The sequence below is a fragment of the Spinacia oleracea genome, chromosome 6 (genome assembly GCF_020520425.1).
Source record: "Spinacia oleracea cultivar Varoflay chromosome 6, BTI_SOV_V1, whole genome shotgun sequence".
Classification (NCBI taxonomy): Eukaryota; Viridiplantae; Streptophyta; class Magnoliopsida; order Caryophyllales; family Amaranthaceae; genus Spinacia; species Spinacia oleracea.
The window spans coordinates 12,762,541-12,788,580 of NC_079492.1; the positions used below are offsets into that span (position 1 = coordinate 12,762,541).

The 26,040-nt window shown below is 39.3% G+C and overlaps 3 protein-coding genes and 1 long non-coding RNA gene across 4 annotated transcripts; all 4 read right to left on the minus strand.

The window, feature by feature from the left end:
- Positions 1–2,626: 2,626 nt before the first annotated feature.
- LOC110778355 (uncharacterized) lies at positions 2,627–3,118 on the minus strand. Its single transcript, XM_021982911.1, has one exon. It carries the CDS (start codon positions 3,116–3,118, stop codon positions 2,627–2,629), a length of 492 nt encoding a protein of 163 aa, XP_021838603.1.
- A 10,422-nt stretch (positions 3,119–13,540) lies between these two features.
- On the minus strand, positions 13,541–14,763 carry LOC110775934 (cysteine-rich repeat secretory protein 4-like). The gene has a single exon (XM_021980532.2). The coding sequence runs from the start codon at positions 14,516–14,518 to the stop codon at positions 13,823–13,825; it is 696 nt and encodes a 231-aa protein (XP_021836224.2). The 5' UTR covers positions 14,519–14,763; the 3' UTR covers positions 13,541–13,822.
- A 1,918-nt stretch (positions 14,764–16,681) lies between these two features.
- LOC110775940 (uncharacterized) lies at positions 16,682–19,721 on the minus strand. Its single transcript, XR_002529918.2, has 8 exons — positions 19,508–19,721; positions 18,696–18,796; positions 18,447–18,582; positions 18,226–18,361; positions 17,982–18,062; positions 17,791–17,875; positions 17,591–17,670; positions 16,682–16,893 (listed from the first exon to the last, which is right to left on the minus strand). It is a non-coding gene; the product is annotated as an uncharacterized lncRNA (long non-coding RNA).
- Positions 19,722–20,136: 415 nt separating this feature from the next.
- LOC110775939 (cysteine-rich repeat secretory protein 4-like) lies at positions 20,137–21,551 on the minus strand. Its single transcript, XM_021980535.2, has one exon. The coding sequence runs from the start codon at positions 21,438–21,440 to the stop codon at positions 20,619–20,621; it is 822 nt and encodes a 273-aa protein (XP_021836227.1). The 5' UTR covers positions 21,441–21,551; the 3' UTR covers positions 20,137–20,618.
- Between the last annotated feature and the right edge of the window lie 4,489 nt (positions 21,552–26,040).

A 26,040-nucleotide genomic window follows, 5' to 3' on the forward strand; every position in this document is an offset into this window, starting at 1 on the left:
AAGTAAGGAGAGAGTGTAAAAACGTGGGTGAGTAACACAAAGTAGGATCAAGTGAGTATAAATATGTAAATCTTATGGGGTTAAAATGGTATATTTTCATGTCCAAAAATAGTGTAAAGCGCAATGCAAAAACAATATGAGAACAGACTAATACGAATAGTGTAAATATATCACTATGAAAGGAGGTAGTATATACAAATGAAAGATCTTCACCGTACAACCATAACACATGCTAGTTTTTGTGGCACATGTGTTCAATATAACACTATGAGAGAATTTTGAATTTTTATTCTGCATAAAAGTATCTGAGTGCCTCAAATGTTAGTCTAGATTAGTTAATTAATAGTAGAAAGAACAATGTTTCCCTGTGGATACGATCCCTGCGTCCCTTGCTATATTTTTAGTTGGTGAACGTTAGGTTTATCTTTGATAGGAGTGCGATTTAGCCTGTCAAGGAGCAGATGCGACGCCGTGGAGGAGCAGCTTCGACGCGGTGGAGGAGGGGAACAACGCCGGCGATGGGTGAGGGAACAGCAACGGCGACGCGTGGTGGGGCAGCAGTGAGGTGTGTGCAGTGAGTGTTTTGGTTTCACAGTCTTTCCCAGAGAACAAGAAAGGAAGAGAAGAACCAGAGAGGGGAAGAGAGATGAAAATTGGTGAAGCAGAGAAGAGGCTTAGGACAGAGAAGCGGGGGAAAAAAAAGGAATTATTTTGTGCGGGTCTTTTGTAAATGAGCCCGCACTTGAGTTTAAAGCCCGTACTTGAACTCAAGTGCAGCCAATTTTCTAAAATGTGCCTGCACTTGTGAAAATGTTATTTTTTTTTTTTGTGTGTACTCTCAAGTGCTGCCAATTTATTAAATGACCCGCACTTGAAGAGAAGCACATGACGATTTTTCTTCTATTGAGTCTTGAGTCGCCTTGAACATAATATACTAATTAACGTAAAGTGTAACCCAAAGAGCTCCAAAACTCTTGGAGCGTATATACCTTGAGTATGAACAATGGGGGAATTCTTGCCGGAAAACTTGTACTCCTACAATGATACAAGACGTTGTTTCAATCTCTTTTATGCCGTTGTGCATTGGAATTCCTGTCGGTATGGCCCGACTGTCGATAGTAGCCCGACTTATTTTGGTGTAAGGTTGGCTCCCATCACCCTTTCTTTCATTTTGAGGATACTTTACTTTACCCGTTCGAAGCTACTTTTTATTAAACTGTGAGTCAAGAGTCGTGTCGAGTGTCGAGTCTTGTCTCCATGTTTATCTGTTTATTATATGGATTTTGCATGTGGATTATCTAATTCGTCGAGTGAAGCATGTTAGGATAGAATGTTATTCTAGCTTGTTCGTACTCAGCTTTTGCTGACTTCGTGCTTCATGTCTTTTGGTCATGGCCTTTGCCTTAATGACCCTATGATTATCCATCAATTGCATTTGCGTTGTTGGGGAGTAGATTTTTAATGAAGCAGGTTTGTGGAGATAACTTGCGGGAGAAGTTGTCATGGGATTCGTATTGAGAGTTTAATCTTCCATATTTTATAAAATCCACTTTTATTTATAGTCAAGACTAATACTATCGTTTCTACTACTACTATTTACAGTTAATGGATTTTCAAATGGTTTAATACTTTGGATTTGGGCCTCAATGGTTCCAACTTGTTTTAATGACCATTAACTATTTATTTAATATGTTTTGAAAGTTAGTTAATTCCGCTGCGTAATTCTGGTAAATAGCCTTAGCCGTTATCACGGTGGCGGTAATATCTTGGTAATTCCTGTGTTTTAAGTTGGAAAATATTTTATAAAAAGCAAGGAATTATTAGGGTGCTACAGGACGGCTTGGCCTCCAAACCCAATAAGCGGCTGGGAGATGGGTTTCAGATCATCCTTGGAATACTTGAGCCCTTCGAGGAACTTTAGAGTGATAATGTCGGCAGATGACCCACTATCATATTCACCAACACTCGCCCTACTGTCGAATCGGCAACCTTAATCTCCATTACTAGGGGGTTGTCATGGGACTCTTGAATTGGGCGGCCAGTGTTCCCGCTAAATGTCATTACCGGAGCTGTTTGAGAAGCCGGGGATACTTTCAAGACTTGATGTTCAAGTGCCCACAAGCTATCTTTTGCGTTGCTGACAGACCCGCCTGTTGCTAGGCCTCCAGCTATTACTCCAATGTAGTCCCCTGTATCTTCACTAGCGGATTCCCTTTCCTTGGCTTTTCCTTTGGGGGAGAATTCTTCCTTAAGTAATCATTCAGCTTGCGCTCGTCGACCAAGCGATCCAATTCCCTTTTTAGCTCCCTACAGTTCTTCGTGGTGTGCCCGCACTCATGGTGGAACTCACACCATAGCGACTTGTCTCGCTTTGCGATTGCCGGAGGCTTGGGGATGATGTCTTTTAGATCAAGGTAAATCTCTCGCCTGTTGCGGTTGTACCTCGGATCTTCACCATGGTCATCAGCTATTACTGACCTTTTGAGGGAGGGTTGAACTTGATCGGGGCTGCCATTTTCTATTTTCTTCTTGTCCGATTTTGAGGTCTCTCCCCAACTAGGCTTTTTTTTTTGCCTTGTGCTACGCTTACTACCCCAACTGATTTTGTATACATCTGTGGCTTGGATTACTTTTGGGCTTTTTCCATGGCTTCTTCAAAGTTGGACACCCCGGACTTGATCAACTCAAACTTGAAGTCATCTGGCTGAAGACCTGCCAAGAGGGCTGCGAACTTGGTTTCGTCCATGAGATTGTGTATCTTTAGGAATTTTTCATTGAATCTCTTAATATAATTGCGAAGGGTCTCCGTTTCTCCATGTCTGACCGCCATTAAGTTGACACTTGTCTTTTGGTGCCTCCAACCAACCGCGAATTTGCTGATGAAAACTTTTTCAAGCTCACTATAGCTCTTGATACTTCCCTTTGGCACGTGCTTGTTGAACCAGATAAGGGCCAGACCCTTCAAAGTGGTAGGGAAGTATCTGCACCAAGTAGCCCCACACCCGGTCTGGACGTTCATTTGGGCCGCATAGGCAGCCATGTGCTCTTCTGGGTCAGTAGTTCCATCAAAAGCTTCGATGGTAGAGACCTTCACTTTGCCCCAGCGGGGAGTGTTCATTATTCCTTTGGAGAAGGGAGTGAGAGCCTCTTTCAATGATGAGGTATGCCTGTGCCTATCAGTTCTTGGTGGAGGGGAGTCTCATCTTCCTCTTGGGGAGGCATGCCTATCTCTACTCTATGGGAGAGGCGAGTAAGTTCGCTAACGGCGTGGAGGACTCCTTCCTATTCTTGAGGGTGAGCGATGCCTTGGGCGATGAGAAGATGAATGAGCCCCTGACTGTTGATCGGGGGTTGAAGCCCTTGCTCTATGGGAATGACCTCTAACCCGGCTAGGGGGTGAGTGGCCTCTAAATGGGCTAGGGGGTGAGTGGCGTCTCCTTATGGGAGAAGGTGAGCGCCTTCTGGGAGATGTCCTGCGGGAGCTGACTTCGATTGGTTCGACTTGTTCTGAAGGAGTGGGGTGTCCTCTTGCGGAGGCGGTAGTCTTAGCACTAGAGGGGGGGGTAATCCTCGGGTGACCCTATCATTCCTGATGGCTTCTTTGGCTTGTTCGAGGCGCCTCCTGAGCTAGAGGTCCCGAGCATCAAGGTCTCCTCTGTGCAGCTGTCGTTCTTCAATCACCCGTCGTGCATCTTAACTGACCCTTGATTGGTGAGGGCGAGGTTGTGCCCCACCCCTGTCACCTAGCCTTTCCATCACACTTCGAGGCTGTGCCCTGTGGATGGTATGAGATGCTGTGCTCACCCTTGAGCTGACGGGGAGAGTGGGTGGCTTCCTCGAAGGTCCTTCTCCTGCGTCTTGGAGGTTGCAGATAGCCTCATTGACTTGTGCAACCATATGTTCCAGATCCTTTTTGGTGACCAAGTCTTCAGGGTGACCCTCAACATGGGGCCTCTCATGCTCATGATCACCATCGTGATCATCTCTGTTGTGCGGAGTGGGCATTAGCACGTAGTTAGGATGAGACTTTGATCGGGGAGAGGAGGAGTGTTGTCTGGTTCATCGACTATTAAGCATGGCTTGTAGTTGACTTCCCCACAGGCGCCAACTATTTCTGCGAATAAATTGCTAACTATGAAAGTAGGGGAAGCCTCGTCAACCTGACTGTTATTTTCCTCCAATCGGCTGTCGTTTTCCTACAAAAGGGAGTGGCGGGGTTCCCGAAAAAACCCTCTCCGACGCTCAAGTCGGTCCTTGTTAGAGAGAGAAAGTAGTCAGAGAGTGAGTTTGGGAATAATTGCATACCTGAGTAATGATAAGATGAGCCATATTTATAGTAATGCTGGATGGCATTATTAGTAAATATGGGCAAGTGTAGGGGTGTGAAATCTTGGGCCTGTAGGAGGCTGAGATATGGGCCCCTAAGTTCTGGTCTGAGCCCATCAAGAGGTTTGTGTTTGAGGGTAATTTTAGTAATTCCCCTAGAAAAGTATTTTGGTAATTTGTGTAAAAAAATGGGTCCCACAGGGGGCCCGAACAGGAACCAATCAATTTTTACAGTGATAATTTCTATTCTACTTAATTAGTATGCGTTCTGTCATATACATGCATAACTATATTAATCATAGCTTTTAAAGTTTAACAACAAAAAAAAACGAGTACAAAAGCTCTCAAGGAGCACAAAAATACAGAATTTCTATCAAAAAAATACAAGTAACATAAAAGTTGTTACCAAATGAGTTCATCAATTTCATCCCCATAATACACACTATTATTGATCTACGTAGAAATTGTCTACCTTCCATGTTGAGCCCAATTGTATTTAGGAGATTAGTTGCTCATATTAGGCCCATATATTAGGTTGTATATAAACGCATATTTGACACAGAAATAGAATCAAGGAAACTCATTTCCTAACATGGTATCGGAGCTCACAAAATATAAACCCTAAAAACCCTAAAACGATTTTTTTTACCCTGCGCCTAGCCTGCAACAATGAGTGAGGATGGAAAAATCGATCCTTCTTCTCCGTTCTACCTATGCTCAGGAGATCAGCCCGGAAATTTGATCACTCACGTGGTCCTTAAGGGCAAAGAAAACTACTTAGCGTGGTCAAGGGCTATTACCCTGTCCTTGAAATCACGTCGGAAATTTGGCTTTATAGATGGCTCCATCACGAAACCAAAAAAGGGGACTAAGGTTCTTGATTGGGAGACTAACAACTCCATGATTGTATCATGGATACAGAAAACAATGGTACCCAAAGTTGCGGTCTCGATCCCATACATGGCGGATGCTAAACCTCTATGGGATTATTTAGAGAAACGGTTTTGTGTATCGAGCGGTCCTCGTCTGCAACAACTACGGGCCAAGATCACAGATTGTAGGCAAGCCAAGAATATGTCCATTGAGGACTACTATAATACGTTGATGGGATACTATGACGATCTCAACCAATTGAAACCTCCCCATGGCTGTGAATGTGGTGCCTGCACCTGTGATGTAGCTGGTAAGTATGAGCAAGACAAGGATGAGGAGAAACTACATCAATTCTTGAGTGATGTAGATGATGATTTATATGCAGTGGTAAGGACAAACTTGTTGTCTCAAAAACCTCCAGCAGATTTGGAAGCGGCTCTCGAGGCTCTTATTCAAGAGGAGGAGTCACGTGGAAATGCAAAAGGGAAGGCTATGAAGGCGAGTGAGGAGACTCATGTGTTTGCCTTACCTCCTGCTCGCTGGAAGGGAACTGATAGTTGGAAGGATAAATCCAAATTAACATGCTCTCACTGTCACAAATCTGGACATGATAATACAAGCTGTTTTAAACTATATGGGTATCCAGAGTGGTGGCCCGACAAGTCTCGTGGTGGAAAACGCGGTGCCCCTTTGTCTCGTGCACCTTTGTCTGATCAGCCACGTCAGGCTGCCAACACTTCTCATGTGCGTGCCCATGCTGTGAGTGGTGGGAGTTTTGCTGCAGGGGCATCATCTAGCAATGAGCAGACACCTAGTGTGTCTTTGGAGGACTTAAAACCAGAACATGTTCAAGCTCTCCTTAATATGATAAATAACAACAAACAGGACAAGATGACGGGTGAGTATTTCTCATCGTCGTGGATAATAGACACTGGTCCTTCTCATCACGTCACTGGCGATGAATCCTGCATGCTTGATACTCAAATAATCTCGCCATGTCCGATCGGACTTCCTGATGGTGCTCAGGCAATTGCAACGAAGAAAGGCCGTGTCTCACTAGGCGATGAATTATTTCTTGAACATGTTTTATTTGTGCCCCAATTACATTGCAATTTAATATCGGTGTCTCAAATGATTGATGATTCTCACTGTTTTGTCCGATTCACTGACTCTTTGTGTGCTATACAAGACCAACATTCGGGGAGCCTGATTGGAGCCGGTGAACGGAAGGATGGACTCTATTATTTTCGGCGACTTCCTACAGTATGTGCGGTGACAGTTCCAGAGATTTCTGAATTTGAGCTGTGGCATAGGAGAATGGGGCATCCGTCAGATAGAGTCGTCAAGTTAGTTCCTGCTGTTAGTACTAGTTCTAGTAGAAAAGTAATGAATAAAGCATGTGATGTTTGTCCTCAAGCAAAACAATCACGGGATTCTTTCCCGGTTAGTGATAGTCGAGCCAGTCGGTTTTTTGAACTTATTCATTGTGATTTATGGGGGCCATATAAGACTCCCTCTACTAGTGGTGCACATTATTTTCTGACATTAGTTGATGATTTTTCAAGAGGTGTTTGGGTTTATTTATTGAATTCAAAAACTGAAGTTCATTCCGCATTTTGTTCCTTTTTCTCTATGATTGAACGCCAATTTGAAGTGTCTGTAAAGTTGGTTAGAAGTGACAACGGGACTGAATTTAAATGCATGTTGCCCTACTTTGATGAAAATGGCATCATTTTTCAAACCTCTTGTGTTGGGACTCCACAACAAAATGGTCGGGTTGAGCGTAAGCATCAACATATACTAAATGTGGGGCGTGCATTGATGTTTCAGGGAAATTTGCCAATTGGTTTTTTGGGAGAATGTGTTCTTGGTGCGGTTTATTTGATTAATCGCACACCGTCTCGATTATTGGGAAATAAAACACCGTTTGAGATTTTGTTTGGCATCGCACCTAATTTTGATGAATTAAAAGTTTTTGGTTCGCTTTGCTTTGCTCATAATCAACGGGCAAAGGGCGACAAATTTGCACCACGTAGTAGAAAATGTGTTTTTTTGGGCTATCCTAATGGAAAGAAAGGTTGGAAAGTGTATGATCTTGAAACAAGGGAAATATTTGTGTCGCGGGATGTCAAATTTTATGAAAATGAATTCCCATTTTGCCGTACAATAGGGATGGATGTTGATTCTGATTGTCCCACCGCGGGGGTGCCAAATGATAATGTGGGAATAGACAAGGAGTTTTTAGATGATTCGGAATGTGTTTTGGAGGTGCGTGACACCGGAATTGATCATGATGCATTGCCAGAGTCTCCTAACATGGACGGGGAGCAGCTCTTGCTTGATATACCCCTGGTCGAGCAGCATGCCAGTGACCCGCCTAGCACCACCGTAGCATCCACTAGTGGAAAAAATACCTGTTGAGGGGGGCATTTTGGGTTTATTGAGGCGAACAAGGCCCGCTGCGACAGACGTAGCTTCAACAGCTCAGTGATCTGTTGAGGCGGGCTTTGTTCGCCTCAACAGGTGATCTGTTGTGGGGGGCTTTCAAAAGCCCGCCTCAACAACCTCTACAGATAAGCGAAAAATAAGGACCTGTTGTGGGGGGCTTTACAGAAGCCCGCCTCAACAGCCTCCTCTGTTGAGGCTCACTTCTTAAATGCCCCCCTCAACAGACCTGTATTTTTGCGCCAATACCTGTACATTGGCGCCATAAATTCATATGTTGTTGAGGCGTACATTAAAAGCCCCCTTCAACAACATTAATTTTTTTTTTTCCAAATTCTTTTAAAATATAAAATAGGCGGCAATAACCACAACTAGATATATACTCCATTGAGTATTGAAACCTGTACCCAATCAACACCAAAATAGCAAAGGTATGAATCTGCTTATCTTTGATAAATAAATCATTACATTAACTTCATTTATATTAACCCAACAGAGCAAAGCGTATATATAGTACGTATGTTTACAATTTTTAAACACCTAGCTAGTCTAACAAATTACAACTAATATTAACAACTAAAGACAAAAGGCTAGAGAGCTAATCTAACAAATGTCTCTAATCCAGCCACTTAGGTCCCTTTAGATCATGCATTACAAACCTTAAGTAAGGTCATGTTGACTTTCTTCCAATCGACTCGATCCCTAGCCTGCAAGTTGCATGGAAGGAAAATATATATGAGTACCAAAGTTTACACTCACGATATTGTCTTTACATTCCATTGAAGCATAAAATTAAAAGATATAGTTGCAGACTATAGAGATAATTAAGTACGTTGTTGAGAACCATGCAAATAAACGTGTAATTCTAATTGCTCTGTGAGCATTCAAGTGTCCGGGAAAGCTGATGCCTGTCAAACCAAGATTAGTTGGTGAAACAACTCTAATTTAGACAGATCTAATGCATATTAACACGTTGGACACTTATCCAAATTTTCATACTCTTTTCTGTAAAGAATACAATCATTTGGGCAAGCATCTATCTTGACGGCCTCTAAGCCTAAGGGATTCGTCAATTTGTTGGCATAATAGGCAGAGGTGGGAATGTCATTGCCATCGGGAAACCAAAGACCTAGTCGTTTCAATAATTTCGTGAAACTTTCTTCGGTCCAACCACTCTCCACTTTCAAGTTGGAAAGTGATGCCACACATTCTAACAATTTGAATTTTGTACACCCAGGGTACAAAGGCGTCTCAGCAGCCTTTAATACCTGCTCGAGTATGTGAGGTCGTTCATTCAAGTGATCTTTCACCGCATCCATTATTTCATTTATTTCATTATCTTCTTGCTCATCATCATCCATCTCATTATTCTCAGAAATATCAGAATCACTCTCATCACTCTCATCACTCTCTGCCAGAACATCAAATTCATTCACACTAGAACTTGGACGATCAAGTATTTTCTCACCATGCCAAAACCAGACATGGTAATCTTGCTTAAACCCACGACGAAATAAATGATCCTCAATTTCATCAATATCAGCTAACCGCCTTACATTGTTACAATCACGGCAAGGACAATAGATCTTTGCGGCTTTCGTATTCCGTTGGTGTGCTAAAGCACATCTAAGGAACTCCTCAACCCCACTCAAGTATTCCACCGTAGTATGGTCACCGTACATCCAACGACGACTCATTTCTAATAACACAAGGTTTTACACAGAATTAGATAAATCAAGCCACAAATTCTTAATTTTGACACAAGAACTATACATCAGAAAAATGGTAAGACCTCATCTCAATTTTAAAACCAAACAAAACAGGAATATGTGTCAACATTAACATTTATTAGCTTCACATAAGATTTCACAGGAATAAACTAAAATCGATTTAAGTATAAACTAGCTTGGCATAAGATCTTTGTTCTCTAATGATGCAATCTTATCCAAAGATAAAATATCAGTAAAAACCATCCTCCAGTACTCAATCAATAGATCCCAGCGATGCTCATGTTTAGGTTTTAAATTAGTTACGAAACCCGCATTCAGTGTAAATAAACCCATTTGCACATTAGGTTAGCGGAATTGGGAGACTACACTTTGAAACACTAACAGGGTAGCAGAAAAAAGGCAACGTATTCACTTGGATTGGGTTCTGTTCGGGTTAATTCGGTTTACTTCATATTCATTCAGCTAAAATCAGATCAATCTAGCGATATCCTCAAACTCTGACTACCTTTTTTCAAGTACAATACAGGTCCAATAAGAAATCTTGAAGTAAATAATCCAGTGAAGGCCAGGTTTATTACCACCAAGTCATATACAAGTAACCTCGTAGATGTCATTTTAGCATAATATCAAGGCAATCTGGCAGATAGTCAGTCAGCTCTAAGTTTCAGAGAATAGTGATAAACAAAAGAAAGGAACCTCATAACCTACCTCTACAACGGGTGCTATAGCATTTGAGCCACTATTTCCTCCCTTCCCAACATCAAGTTGAATTGAGATGTTGGCCTAAGACAAATCCACCCCAAATTCAGTCGCTCCTGGGTAATTAAGTCTCTTTAGTAGTCTGTCCAATGCCAAAAGCCAGACATTAAATCAAATGGCATTTCACCAAAAGCCATGTAATCCAAAACAGACACAAGCAGGAATTCAAACAAAAAACAGGGGCAATTAGGTCGATGAACAAGGGAAATCAAACAAAAATGAAATGAAGTGGAAAATGCACGAGAAAAAAGAGGATTATTACCCAAGTAATTGCAAATAAAAACTAACCTAGCTTCACAAATCGATTGTGTGAAACAGATGGAGTCGCGCGAAGGTAGGAAAGACGACGGTGGGGAAACTCTCCTTCAGATGGTGGTGGTGGAGCCGCGCGGTGAGGAAGGTGGTGGTGGTGGTTATGGTGGTGGTGGAGTCGCGAGGTGAGGATAGGTATGCGTTGGAAGAGATGTGAAGTACGACGAGATCTAGCTTATCTGTTTGGCGGTGGTTTTAATTGATTTAAATTTAATGTGTGCCTATTGAGGCGGGCAAATGAAGGCCCCCTTCAACAGAAAGATCCTATTGAGGCGGGCAATTAAAAGCCCCCTTCAACAGCTTCTTTCTATTGAGGCGGGCTAGGAAAGCCCCCTTCAACAGCTTCTGTAGAAGCGAACACCACAAAAGCCCGCTTCAACCTGTTAGTAAAATATTTGACCCGCGTTGACTAAGTAGCTATTGAGGCGCGCTTATGTATGCCCCCCTCAACAAGGGGGCTACAACAGGGGTTTTTTCCACTAGTGATCGGTAAAGCCCCCTGCTGGCAGCGTCACAACAGCAGGGGAGGCGGTACCTCCTGCTTGCAGCACCACAGCAGCAACGGAGGTGGTCCCTCCTGATGGCAGCGCCTCTGGGAGTGAACATGGTCGTGGTTTGAGGCCCAAACGTCCACCGAGTTGGAGCATTGGAATGTGGATATCCAAGGTAATTCGATGTACTGTCCCGGAATTGAGTCCATCACAAAGTTCATCGATCGCTTCTCGCTCCTCAGGTACTCCTTACCCCATAGCACACTTTGTGAATTGTGATAAATTTTCTGTTATACACCGTATATTTCTTGCTTCTGTGATTGCGGGGCTAGAGCCTCATACCTTTAATGAGGCAATGAAGGATGCCAGATGGAGAGAAGCTATGCAGAAAGAAATTGGTGCATTGGAAGATAATGAAACATGGGTCATGGAAGAGCTACCTCCGGGAAAGAAAGCATTAGGATGCAAATGGGTCTACAAAATTAAGTTTCATGCTAATGGGGAAATAGAGCGTTTCAAAGCTCGTCTTGTCATCTTTGGTAATCATCAAGTTGAGGGCATCGATTATAATGAGACTTTCGCCGCGGTTGCGAAAATGGTTACCGTTCGTGCTTTTCTGGCTATCGCTGCTGCAAAGAACTGGGAACTTCATCAGATGGATGTCCATAATGCGTTTCTTCATGGTGATCTAGATGAAGAAGTTTACATGAAACCTCCCCCAGGATTTCACGGTAATAAACCAGGTATGGTGTGTAGATTGAAGAAATCGTTATATGGTCTCCGTCAAGCACCGAGATGTTGGTTTGCAAAATTAGCTGCTTCATTGAAGAGATACGGTTTTACTCAATCTTATGCGGATTATTCCTTGTTCACACTCACTCAGGGACTTATTCGGCTAAGTGTCCTAGTTTACGTCGATGATCTGATCATTTCCGGCAATGATTCGTCTGCCATTACTGCATTTAAGACATATTTGGGTGAGTGCTTTCATATGAAGGATTTAGGGGTCTTGAAATACTTTCTAGGCATTGAGGTCGCTCGGAGTCCCGAAGGCATTTTTCTGTGCCAACGGAAATACACACTTGATATTATTGCTGAGGCGGGAATGTTAGGGGCTCGTCCGGCAGGGTCCCTGATTGAGCAGAACCACACGTTAGCATTGGCTAACGGCCCACTCATTGACGACCCAGAGATGTATCGCCGACTAGTGGGCTGTCTCATTTACCTTTCGTTCACTCGTCCGGATTTAGCCTATGCAGTTCACATTCTAGCACAGTTCATGCAACAACCTCGTCGGGAACATTGGGATGCTGCCATATGTACAGTGCGCTATCTTAAGGGATGCCCGGGGCAGGGTATTCTTCTTCGCGCAGATTGTGATTTACAGTTGACAGGTTGGTGTGATTCGGATTGGGCTAGTTGTCCTTTGGCGAGACGTTCACTCACAGGTTGGTTAGTATTTCTTGGTAGCTCCCCTATCTCTTGGAAGACCACGAAGCAACACACTGTGTCTCGCTCCTCTGCGGAAGCCGAGTATCGTTCCATGGCTGCTGTTACAGCAGAGTTGAAGTGGCTCAAGGCGCTTTTGACCAGTTTAGGTGTGACCCATCCACGGGCTATGAGCTTATTTTGTGACAGTCAATCGGCCTTGCACATAGCCCAAAATCCCGTATTTCACGAGCGTACGAAGCATATTGAGGTGGATTGCCACTATGTACGGGATGCGATTCAGGAAGGTATTGTTAGCACAAGTCATGTGCGGACGGATGAGCAACTTGCCGATATTTTCACCAAAGCATTGGGCAAAGGACAGTTCTTGTATTTACTAAGCAAGTTGGGCATTTGTGACTTGCATGCTCCAACTTGAGGGGGTGTTCAGCCCAATTGTATTTAGGAGATTAGTTGCTCATATTAGGCCCATATATTAGGTCGTATATAAACGCATATTTGACACAGAAATAGAATCAAGGAAATTCATTTCCTAACATTCCATCAATAGAAACACCCTATTTAATTAGTTCATGGTATTTACCATGGCCGCGTTGCAGATTTCTTTAAGACGGACATGGAAAATAATTAATCAGGAAAATACACTCATATATTTCAAATTAATACACGAAACCATCACAGAAAAACGCCTTTTAAACAAAATTTACCAAGCCATACATAAAAACTACGCGGTCAACGCCATCATCGCTATCAAATAGTTTGTTAGTTGTTAGCAAGGTTATGCTACCTTGTTAATTTAGGGGAGATGAAATAGCCTCATGAAAGCTCATACACTTTGGGGTTTAATCTGTTCTAGCTTAGTATGCGTCCTATCTGTTTTGGGCCTATTTACTGGGCTTTTCCTCATCTGTCTAGAGAGTACTATATAAACTATTTAGGCCATAACCTAGTCGTATTCTGTTATCTGTATTTCTCAAGATCAATAAAACTTTACTCCCCTCTGCCTGTAGACGTAGCTAACACATTGTTAGTGAACCACGTTAAATCTATGCTTTCTTTAATTACGTTATTTAATCTTTCTTTGCATCCGTTATAACATATAACAATATTATTGGTCCTAGCTTTTTAAGTTTAACAACCAAAAAAATGAGTACAAAAGCTCTCAAGGAGCACAAAAATACAGAATTTCTATTAAAAAAAATACAAGTAACATAAAAGTTGTTACAAAATGAGTTCATCCATTTCATTTCCACAACAAAATATTGATCCGAGTAAAAAAAAATTCTACCTTCCATCGATAGAACCATCCTATGTATTAGTTCATGGTATTTACTATTTACCATGGCCGCGAAAAACAAATAAACAAGGGAAATACACTCGTAAATCCGAATTCACACAGAACACCATCACTCCCGAAAAACGACTTTTAATCAAAATTTACCAAGCCATACATAAAAACGACACCGTCAACACCATCGTCGCTATCAAGTAGTTTGTCATACTTGTTAGCTGACTACCTCCTGAACGTGCTTGAGGCGGCACGACGGAGGTATTGTTTGGCGGGAGAAAGTCAAAGACCGGTATTGGTTCCGATTTCGACGAAGATTTAGGGGCAAGTTCGGTAATGTCAGTGTCGTTGCTGCTAAATTCCCCAATGAAAGGCTCTTGACCATATCGAAGCCAACAACTAGGCAAGTACATTTCCATCAATCGCCTCGCCGTCCCACAACACCCTCCCATATTTCTAAATGCCACTCTTAAACATCTCTCACATCGACAACCAAGAATATCAGGAGTGCATTGCGCGAAAGCATACACATTTTCAGCTTGATCAGATGATGTAGCATAACCTCGACGAGTTTTGTTATAAGCAGTTTGTGTAATTAAACCATCCATCGTCTCTGAAATTACGTCACCGAATTGTACAGGATCAGACACATTTAGTACACTCCAAGCATAACTAAACTGTCCTTCGTCTTTGAAAGAAAATATGGGGTGGTTTGCGTATCGAACCATGCATTCTTCGTACCAAACGATGGCTTCTTTTTGGAAAGGACAACTTTCGACGATTGTGTTGGACGCGGTCTCGACACAATCATGACATTGTTCCTCGTTGAGATCGCCTCGACACATGTATAAGCCGTATGTCTCATCGATCGTGCCTCGTCCGATTGTTTGATTGTTAAAGATGGATAAGGAGGCTTTGTTTACGAGGTTAGGAAGAAGGCCGATTATGTTTTCTTCGTACGCGCTACCCGTTGTGTAAGTACCTGCATCATCTATGCAGTAATAATTGTGAAAATGGAATTGAGAGGAAACTAGTGTAATGGTAAGGAAAAGGGGGATTAAGAAGGTTATTCGGAGTTCAATTGGGAGGTTCATCTCTTAATTTTAGATGACAATAAAAGATCTAAACTCTTGCTCATTATAAGGCCAATTAAGAGATAAATTATTGCTGTGCAACTTGTTATATCAGAACTAGTTTATGAGCCTGTTCAAATAACGGGCGGTTATATATGGTTATTGAATCGTCTTTCTAAGTTTTTATTTTATTTAGCTCGTGATTTTAGTGAAAATATATGATTTAATTAGAGCATAATTGATTGTTAAAATATTATATAAATTAAATAGTAAATTAATATTGAGTGTTAAAGGGGAGATAGAGTGGAAGATGTTAAACGAGTAAATTGGTGAATTGATGTTGCATGAGGAAAGAAGAGTGGAATAGGCGGTTGAAGTTATAAAATAAAGCAAATAACAAAAAAAAAATTTTGAAAAAATAGTTACCAAATGGGATGGAGGAAAGAAGAAATGACACGTATTATCTAATCAAATGTGGTTTCTCTTTTTAAATACTAGGTATAGATTGTTGAATGTGCAATCCCGTAATACTACATAGTTATTAATAAGCAACTTGTAATAGTTTGACATGATCTAATACTCGAAGTTGATCGTATTTTCTCCTTATTAGTGAATGTAACAAAGAATACTAAATACAAGTTTTACAACTTCTTATAACAATGGAGGGATGCACGAAGATATTGGTAAGCTTATAGGTGGTTAGCCACTCTCCTCTAGCAATATATTGACCTTTATTAGGTGGGCCATACTTTTTTATTAACAAAAATGTCAAAGTTATTTGAAGTCTTCATGCTTTAGCTATTACATTCCTTGAAACATTCATTTGTTGAGAAGGGTCAAAGCAGAATCACAATCTCGGACGTGTCTAAAGAAACTAGCTCTCTCTAATTATATTCCTGAAATACGTTACTCCCTCACCTCTTCTCTTAGGGAGAAGCGGAATATGTCTACCTGCTTCTTATGTTGTGATTATCAACTGATTAATAATAACAAAATCATATCAAGCAAATAACCAAACAATAAGGAGGCAAGGAGGTTTTTTTGTTTTTTTTTTCAATTTTTTTTTCTCTCCGAAGTTTGCCTGATCTGGTAAGATGGGTGCACAGGAGGAAGATCAAAAAGTTCAGGATAGGTGTGATGTTCACTATTGTTGGGTGTACGGTTTATTATATATGGGGGAGAGAAATAATGCTTTGTAGAATGTTCAAACTCGAAGTGTAGATAGAGTGTGCAGTCTTGTTAAACATAATGTTCATACTAGACTAGGATCAATTTTGCCTAATTACACTACAAAAATTTGTATTTTTTTGTGACAACCTAATAACAACCGGTAAAAATCCCGTTGTAAAAGGGCTTTTGCGACGGAGATACAACCCAACAAAGACGGGAACAACCGTCGCAAATGTCTTTTACGACGGGTTAACGACGGGATTTTCCATTAACGACGACCCCATTTTATGACGGGTTCGCGACGGAAAATCCCGTCGTTAATCAACAATTATTGACCTTTAGCGATGTGATTTCCCGTCGTTAATAGCACTACAAAAAAAGGTTCTATTTATGACGGGAAATCCCGTCATTGACCCGTCATAAAAGACCAATTATGACGGGATTACCCGTCACAAGCCCGTCATGAAAGGGGGGCGTCGTAATTGACTACCCCGTCATGACCCCGTCGCAAAAGCTTATTGTGACAGGAAAAAATCCCGTCGCAAAAGCCTATTATGACATGGAAAAATCCCGTCACAAAAGGCCAAACATGACGGGCTAACCTCCCGTCGCAAAAAGCTAACTATGACAGGGTCACTCCCCGTCGCAAAAGGCCATGATAATGATTCTTATAGCACCTATCATGCACCTGCTAGTTATGAATCAATATCAATGATTACTACATACATACTAATACCATCAACAGATTATAAAAGTACTATCAAGTTCATTTCACATAATCCAAATCTACAACAATGGCCCATGATTAAAACTACCACAACCAATTGTCTGATGCCCAAGCTAGAAATAAAAAATAAGACCACAATAACACTTGGTCTGATTACTGCAATTTAAATAAAATTCAAAGTTTGCAGCATATAGTAGAAACAAGGCACATTAGCCCAGCAGGAAGCAAGGAAGCACATAGCATCACCAACCTGAGAAGTAACAGCATGTCAGATACTGCATATTTTTGACAAAAAAAATCACTCAGAACATGCATTTCTGTAAATTGTCAATGATCTGTAGATATACTTCAATGTTTTCTATAAACTATAAAGTCATAAAGACAAGACGAAGTCTGCTCATCGACACTGCATTTTACACAAGCACTCCAAAACCAATACAATCTCACTATGTTAGTGTATCAAGAACAAAATATTTCAGACTTAGATTAATTAGCAATATTTTTTTGATGGAATGGCACTAATTTCATGTCAGATTGATGGAATGCCACTAATTTCATGTCAGATGTTTAAGAGATTCAGAAACATTAGAGTCTAGTAAAGCCTTTTTAAAGTTGTCAGATGTTTAAGAGATTCAGCGCTATTAAGAATGTGGTAAATAGTCCTGTTGCAGAATCAAGTACATTTAGTAAAGTGAGATCGACATCTTAACAACTAAGGTCCCATATACATTAATCTGTAGGCCCAACTTCTAATAACACTATACTATAGCCCTTCATCTACTAGCCCAAACTATCAGATCGACATGAGAAATAAAGCATAGAAAAGGAAAGGGCGATTAGAGTATTCTTAACTTAGGAGGAGGCCAGGAGTGCATATTCTTAACCAATGAATACTAAGCAGATGTTTAGATGAAGAATTCAAGAAACAAACGTACTGGAATACAAACCTGAATTTACAGTTGTAGAGAAAGGAACAGCAGAAAACAGGTACCACAACTCATATATAACATGTGACAGTTCTTTGTACCTTGAAAAAAGTAAAGCAAAGAAATTAAACTTCACAAGATTGATGGAGAAAATGCATATCATCATCAAATTCACAGAGGAATTAATCAATTGATTAAAAGAGGGAGATTTGTAGTATTACCTTACTCATCACTAAAAGCATCTAGAATGGCCTGAAGTTTTCGCTCCATCTCTGGATTTTCTTGAATTGTCTTCTTGATCATTTCCTTTAAGAATTAAAAATCAAGTTAGTTGCAATATCCCATAGGGTTTCACAGTTTCAAAATCCACTTATGGAACTTAAGAAACAGAGAGGAAGGAAGATAAACTTACATGTTTTTCCACAGTTTCGGGTTTGTCTAAGATAATTCCTGTTTTGTGAGTGTCGAACCAAAACTTGGAGGATTTCCAGAACTTCCACCCCACAAAAATTCAATAAATATATCACACTTCTAGAAAACAAAGCAATTGATGTAATCATTATAACAACTAGTACAATTACTTGCTTATTCCAACTAGTACAATTTTTATAACTAGAATAGATAATTCAAATTATATATATGCTCAACGTACGTACCTGATCAAGAAGTATTCTTGAGGGTTTAAAGAAGTGGTACATGAATGGTTTGTCTAAACAACTAGCATTCAAAACAGCAAGGCCTTGAGAGCTACTACTAAAGCTGTCTTTATACAAATGTCCCAACTAACTCTACCTGCGGAGGAAATACCAGAATCTAGTTAGACCACACTGATCAACAGTTCAACGCCCAACTCCAAAGCAAACAATTAACTGTTTACCGTTGAGAATATGATTATCCAAACTTCCTTTGGGCATATATTCAGAGACTAAATAAAACTTCTCCTCAGTCCAGCAATATCCTAATAAACGAGCGCAGTTTGGATGTGACAATCTTCCCAACAAGTTCAGCTCATCCTACATTTCCAGAGACAAGAGTATGTGAAAGATTAAATCTAACTCATTCCAAGTTATTCAAAATGTAGCAGCAATCTTTAAATCACAATCCAAACCATAATATATGTAATTACCTGAATTCGTTGCTGCTCTTTAGTCATTGTAAATTGGCGAACTTTGTATTTTCCAATGTTACACACCAATCTACCATATGCAAAGTACTCTTACCTAAGGCCTGAAATTCCAAATCAAAATTTAATTCACCTTTCCCCGCAAGTTTTAATCGATTTAACGTGTTTAATTATGTAGTATGCCCTTCAAATTCAATCCTACTTCTTCCAATAATATAACTATATATCAATATTGATTAGTCAAATTTAAATAACTGCAGCCATTACCAATGAATCAAGACTTTAAAATAATGCTAATTCTACACATAAATTCAAATGGAATTAGGAGAAATGAGAGTCGAACATGATTCACCATACTTATAACAGAAACTCTGCTATCGTATGGTTTAGAATATTCACTATGAACATGAATATACTTTTCTGATAGAATTGATGGCCTGATAGCCGTAATTTTGTACATGTCCTAAATGTTCTGATTGAGTATTGAACTAATTTACGACCATAATTACCAAACAACTTGCTGCTTAATTTCAGATAAATGTCAAAAAAAACCTTCTAACAACTTTAATTGCAGATTATTAAAGCTAGAATTAACCAAACATCAAAGTCTAGAGCAAAAAAAACCACCAGATAACTAGGAGATACTAATTCGCAACTATAATGAGAAGCAATTTAATAAAATTTGCCGATAAATCAGATCGAAGTTACAAATTCTCGGAAAAATCAAATGAACACAAATAAAATTGGAGTGACAGATTCTCACACAAATTCAACTGGAGAGCAAAAAAACGACCATAGGGAGAGAGATTATATACCTGATAATACTTGAATCATCAATTTGGAGAAAACCTAATTAACTTGCATCCGGATTTAAACTTGATAAAGCTCGATTTTAATCAAATAATCTCTGATTTGCAGCTTAATTGGACAAATAAAACTTGAATAAGCTCGATTTTATGGAGGAATTTCAAGAAATCCTGCGATTTTCATCGGTTTCTACGGAGGAGCTTCATCGCCTTCGTCGCCTTTGTTTATAGAGCGAAAGGAACAAAATGAGGGAGGAGAGAAAATAGGACATTGCTGTAGGTTTTTAATTATTTGCGGGTAAAACTCTATCACAAAAATGACGGGATTTGGGCCCCGTCGTAGAACTATAACAATAACGACGGGATTTAGGCCCTGTCATTAATGGATTGTCGTTAATGAACTGTCTTTTTGTAGTGTAGTACAATTTCTTGTAGTGTAAAGATTTAAGCTTTAGTGATCACAACTGGTACATAGCCCCTTTTGAACGGTAGTTTGTGGCTGTTTAGCCTTTTGTTTGTGTTGTTCAGTGGGCCTGTCCACTGAAGCTCAAATTTTGTAATTGTTTGATACAAATATATATACTCATATTTGCTTAAAAAAAAAAACAGGAAGTTTATCGGGGCAAACCCGAGTACCTTAGAAAAACCGACCAATCCACTAGAAGTAATATGATGATTGTGAATTACAAAGAGATTACAAGATTTTAATCTACTATGTAATTAAGCTTCACCTAACTTGCACTCTCGATCTCTCACTTAAACTCTAAGTTTAAGATCTATTATGTGAGACATAAATTTGTATCTCTCTCTAAAACTACATCAAGAATAACCGAGTTGTTGAAACTTCTATTGTCAACATATGAATTGTCCCACATTGGAGAAAGAGGAGAGTAAATATCACATTTTTTAGCTTGTGGGACTACTCTTACTATTGCCAATTGGTTTTAGTGTGAAGCTCCATCATATCAATCATCATCATAATATAACTCAGATTTCAAATTCATCACACTAAATAAACAATTTTTTTTTGTCTCTTTCGTTCTAAGAGGCGAAAAACAAATCGACAAACTGGATGTAACGTACAACAAAACAAGTAGCTAGAGTAGCCAAAGGACGCTAATTAAGGAGAAGGGGCCGGAGTAGGCAGTGTTGACGACGGCGACAACAGCGGCAAATCATCAAAAATAAACTGCGCAGTATCATACCTCAACTGACAATTAGGCAACATAATCGTAGTCCATGTCGACAAACTATCGACACAACAACTAGGTATCCTACCCAACGCTGTCAACAAGCAACTTTCACAAGCCTCGACCGTCATATCAGGCCTACACAACACCATCCCGAAAAACCCTTCGAACGAAGTGAAGTTCTCCTTCCCATGAGCGAAAAACTTATGTACGTTATCCGGCGAAACCGCCTCGGAAATCAACCCCCGCATGGTGGTGTTCACCAGGGCGGGGAAACCATCGGTGGCGGAGACATTAAAAGTGCTGTAGTTGAAATGCCAGGGGTCAGTTCCGTTTCCCTCGGTGGCGGAGACGGAGTTGTTGGTGTATCGAATCATACATTCGTCGTACCATATGGTGGCCTCCTTCCTGTCGAAGCAGAATTCGTCTATGGTGGTGATGGTGGCGTTGACACAGGCCTCGCAGGTGTCGAGAGAGACGTCGGGTCGGCATACGTAGTAGCCGTTGACTCGGTTAGAGCCGAGACCGACCGAGGTGTTGAGGAAGTGTTCGGCGGAGGAGGATGATCGGAGGTTCGATAAAACGGTGAGGATGTTGGTGTAGTATGTGCTGGTGGTGTTTATGATTTCACTTTCTCTGCATTGTCCTCCTGTTAGATCAAGTTGAGGTTCTATGGTTTCGGCCGACGCGATTTGGGTGAGTGTAAGGAGGAGGATTTGGAAAACAAGAATCATAACATTTTGCCTCTTCATTTTTGATAATTTTGTTAATGGAATTAGATTTGATATTATTGACTTATAATTAGAGGATGAATTATATTAGTTAGATCATGATCGACATGTTATCATTTGTTTAGCTAATCGAGAGAAAAGTCAACAACTCCTTATTAATTTTACAACTTGGTTTTAGCTTATTACATTGGTACTTTGTCATTAGTTGACTTTTAGATTTATGATCATTATATCCTTACAATTACCATTCCTTTCGACATGGATCCAACTAATTGTAACTAGGACGTGCTGACCTTAGAAAATGTCTTAACAGAGAACTACGTCAAGATTTGTATAGTTTTTTTTGGTTCTACTACGAGGAGTTCCCACCGCTCTTTCGGTGAGTGGACTAATCTCCCGCGGGAGTTTGCATGGGTATCTCGATAGGCAGCATTTCTCCCAGTTGAGATTTTTTTCATTCCAAAGGCTCGAACCCGAGACCTTGGTTAAGGAGCAAGAGACCCTTAACCACTCATGCCAGCCTCAATTGATTCAAGATTTGTATAGTAATCCTTACATTTCTAAGTACTTGCAACATTTGGCTCTTTTAACCGTTTCTGAATGCAGTTAAAATCTACTAGTATATACGAAGTATTACTTTTATAATCCTCAATTTATGCTCTATTAAGTCCAAGAGCTTTTCCTTACAACATTCCTTCTTTAGAATGGGACCCACTAGTTTGTTTCTCTCACATTTTTTTAATCCACTTGCAAGCATTCTTTATCCCCTCTCGCAAAAGCAATTAAAATATGTCATTAATTTACACCACTTACACATTAATTTATTGTTTGATTTGCATGTACTACCTGGCCCACAAACAGTTCTAAAACTACGCACAAATACAATTGTTGCGGGTATTTAAAAAACGAAAGAGTAAATTGATATTTTGAATATTGAGGAGAAATATGAGAGCATGGCAATCGGACTCCAAAAGCAAAATCTAATAACTTTACCCTAATTCGATCAACCAGACCAAATCTTCATTTTAGCGAACCTTCAAGTACGTGAATTCTGAAGGAATTATGTCCTTAGACATTTCCGGCAATTACTAAATATAAATAGGAATTAATTATGAAGATAATAAGTTAATTATTTTAGTAATCATATTTGCTTGCTAGAGAATAAATGTGATTAGCAGGACAATATTGATTGGACCTACAACTAAAATATATTAATCCTATAAGGTCACACATATAAGCATTAATTGGAATGGGCCCAAAAGGCCCGATGGCAACCGGTCTGTTAAGGGAAGAATGTTGGGCTTTGGTTTTGTGTTAACCTAAAACTCTCACATTATAATAGTTATAATGTCAGGGATTTAGAAATCACGTTCATTCAATATCTGACAAAAAGGAAAACACAAAAACCCTAATTCTAATTCTCTAAACGCCGTACATCCCAAACAAAGCAAGAGACAGATTGTGATCGTTCTCTTCCGTACTAGCATACGTGGGATTCAATTCGTGCTTGTGGACTGAGTAGAGGAGCAACAAGTGGGGCTCTAAGATCTTCGAAGCTTGCATACGAACGGGAGAACACGCTTCAAAGGTGATTATTCTTTCGACTTAATCTGATCTATACTATTGTTATGCATGAGATCCTGTGATAGATGTTAGGAAATTGTTTCCTGAAATTCCGCTTTATGCATCTATATGTTCCTACAGTGGTATCAGTTTTAGCCTCTTGCATAATATTTTATGATCATGATTGTATGCAACATTACTATTTTGATTCAATTAAGGGAAGATTTATTTATGGCTTGAATTTGCAAAATTAATATATGATATTAATTGATTGGAATCATTAAATCGTGATTTAATTAAATTTTGCTCAAAATAAATTTATAAAATTCCGAAATTTTTATCACAGGGTCGAAATTAACTGTTAATATCTCATAAAAATTTTCGGATTTTTTAAAATTAAATTCGTTAGATTTTAAATTATTTAATGGTTAATAAGATTAATCATGGAAATAATTTGTTAACAATTAAAGATTTGATTTTTAATTTGTTAAATAAATCTACTGATTATCCCCTAATTTTTATGCAATAGCCGAAATTTTTTGGTAATTTTTTAACTAATTTTCGGAATTTTTGTATATTAATTATTGAATTTGGTTAATTTTTATGTTTAATTCGATTAATCATAAAATTTAAGGATGACAATTAAAATTTTTGATTTTATTTGTTAAGAAAATTCAATAGATCTGCCTGGTAATTTAATTCGAATTTTTCGGATTATAATTGTTATTTTCTTGATTTATTTGAATAAAATGAGATAATTATGCCTTAAATTTTGAATTCTTGTTAGATTTAATTTTAATAAAGAGTTTAAATTGAAATCTAACTTCTAACAACCCTAAAATTCAGTTTAAGGATTGTTAATTTATTCAAATTTTTTGCCATTATTTTCGGATAATTAAACCCTAATTAATTTTGTTAATCTTTAACAAAAGTTGAATAAAGATTAATTTAATTTAGGTAATTGTTACCAAAATTTAAAAAGAACAACCCACCATGGCTGGGTGGCCCCACCTGCAACGGTGGAGCCACGATGGAGGGAGATTAGGGTGGCAGAAGGGGCGGCGTTCCCGGAGGTCAGGGGTGGCGGTCGTTGCTGTTTCGCTAGCTGCAGCTCCACCGCGGGCTGTCGCTGGTTACCGTAGCTGCCGGCTTCTTCTGGTTGCTGAGTCGACCAGCGTGGCTGGGATTTTAAATCACGGCGGCTGGCCGGCGGTCCCGGTGGCTGCTGGCTGGCGTTAGCCGTGAGGGTGGTTTTTTTTGCGAAGTCGTCGTTACTGGGTTTTGGGTTTGCGAAGTCTGATTCCCAAAGAGTTCCAAAATCAATCAGAAGTATGGAAATTAAAATAAGATTCCCTAGTTAGTTTGACTATTTGACTATTTTGACTATTCTATCCATATTAAAATCAGAATGGGACACATTTGATTATTTTGAATTTTTTTTTTTTGGGAAATTCAAATTTTTTTTTTTTGAGCATAAATTCATAATTTTTCAATAAATGCAAATTCATGATTAATGAGATTATTCTAGCCATATTTAAACAAGTAATTGAATAAAATAATAAAGTTTCCTAAGTAATATTGAACTTAAATTGTTTAAGTTTTTATAATTATTTTGGAAAAGTTATTTGCTTATTAACAGTTAATAAGTAAATAATTTGTGTTTAATATAGTTTGATATTATATGCGTGTATGGAATATATATAATATTTTGTTACATGCGAGTGACTAGTATGGCCCAAAATAGGATAGAAAATACGATCTGCGTATCGTTTTGTATTCTTGTAAATTTTGAAATACGATCTGCGCATCGTTCTGTATTATTGTAATTTAATTTAAAAGTTTAAATTAGATTATAAAGTTCGTATTATGAGCTCGATGGAGTAAGAAGGTTCAATCCGAAATTCAAGGATGGAGATCCAAGAAAGATGAACAGGAACCCAAGAAGATTTGAGCTTATTTTTAGGGGCCATACTAGGATCACATTGATTTTTATGCATTTATATTGCCTTAAAATGCTTATTGAGTTTATGTATGTGGTTATTTAAAGCAATGCGTTCACTTTTAATTAACCAACATAGTAAACTTAGGTCCCAAAATAATATTGAGTTTAAGTGCTTTTCCATACAACACCTATAAAGCCTTAGATCATAAGTAATAGGTTCTGCCAAAGCAGGGTGTTGCTTATAATTCCGGGGATAGTAGGGTAGGTTTTTTGAAACTTACATGTTAATGTTTGGTTTAAGTCAACAAAACTATCAAAAGACAAAGTTTTGGGTTTTGAAGCTAAGAGATAGGAAAATACAAAGAGTTGTTAACCTGTCTACCAAGAGTTATAATCAGTTATAATTAGTAAAATGTTTACTTACCTCGAATACTACAAATTAAAGTAGCAGGGCCAAAGTCCGTTTGATTGTAGTGGGAGGGGATCTTGGTTAATTCTTTATTCAATGGGGACTTCTAATTTTGAATAAAGGGTAGTAGTGAATTGAATTTGTTTAATTGCTACTTTTGATAAACATTATATTGAATCTTGCTTTACTTTTTATTGTAGTTATCATGTCTGGTGCAAACAACTCTACTTTTAACTTACGCCCTCTAATTGAAAACAAACTGAATGCACACAACTTCCTACAATGGGAAAAGGCTATGAGAATTGTTCTCAGAGCGGAAGGAAAAGAAAGTGTTCTTGAAAATTCACTCCCTCTTGAACCCCTGCCAGAAAATGCTACTGAAGCTCAATGTCGAGCTAAACAAACTCTCCAGGATAACTCTCTGCAAGTAACATGTTTGATGCTTGCTTGCATGGAACCAGAGTATCAAAAGCGTTTTGATGGTCTGGATGCCTACACAATAATCCAGCAACTGAAAACTTTGTTTCAGAAGAATGCTAGATTAGGGAGGTTGTATAGTATGGTGGTTCAGGACGAGGGGAACTTACCTGGTGAACCTTAACATAAGGATGTTCTAATGGTCAAGAGAGGTAAGCAGTTCAAGAGTATCAATGTCATAGAAGTTAATTTAGCTACAACTACTTCTTGGGTATTTGATACCGCTTGTG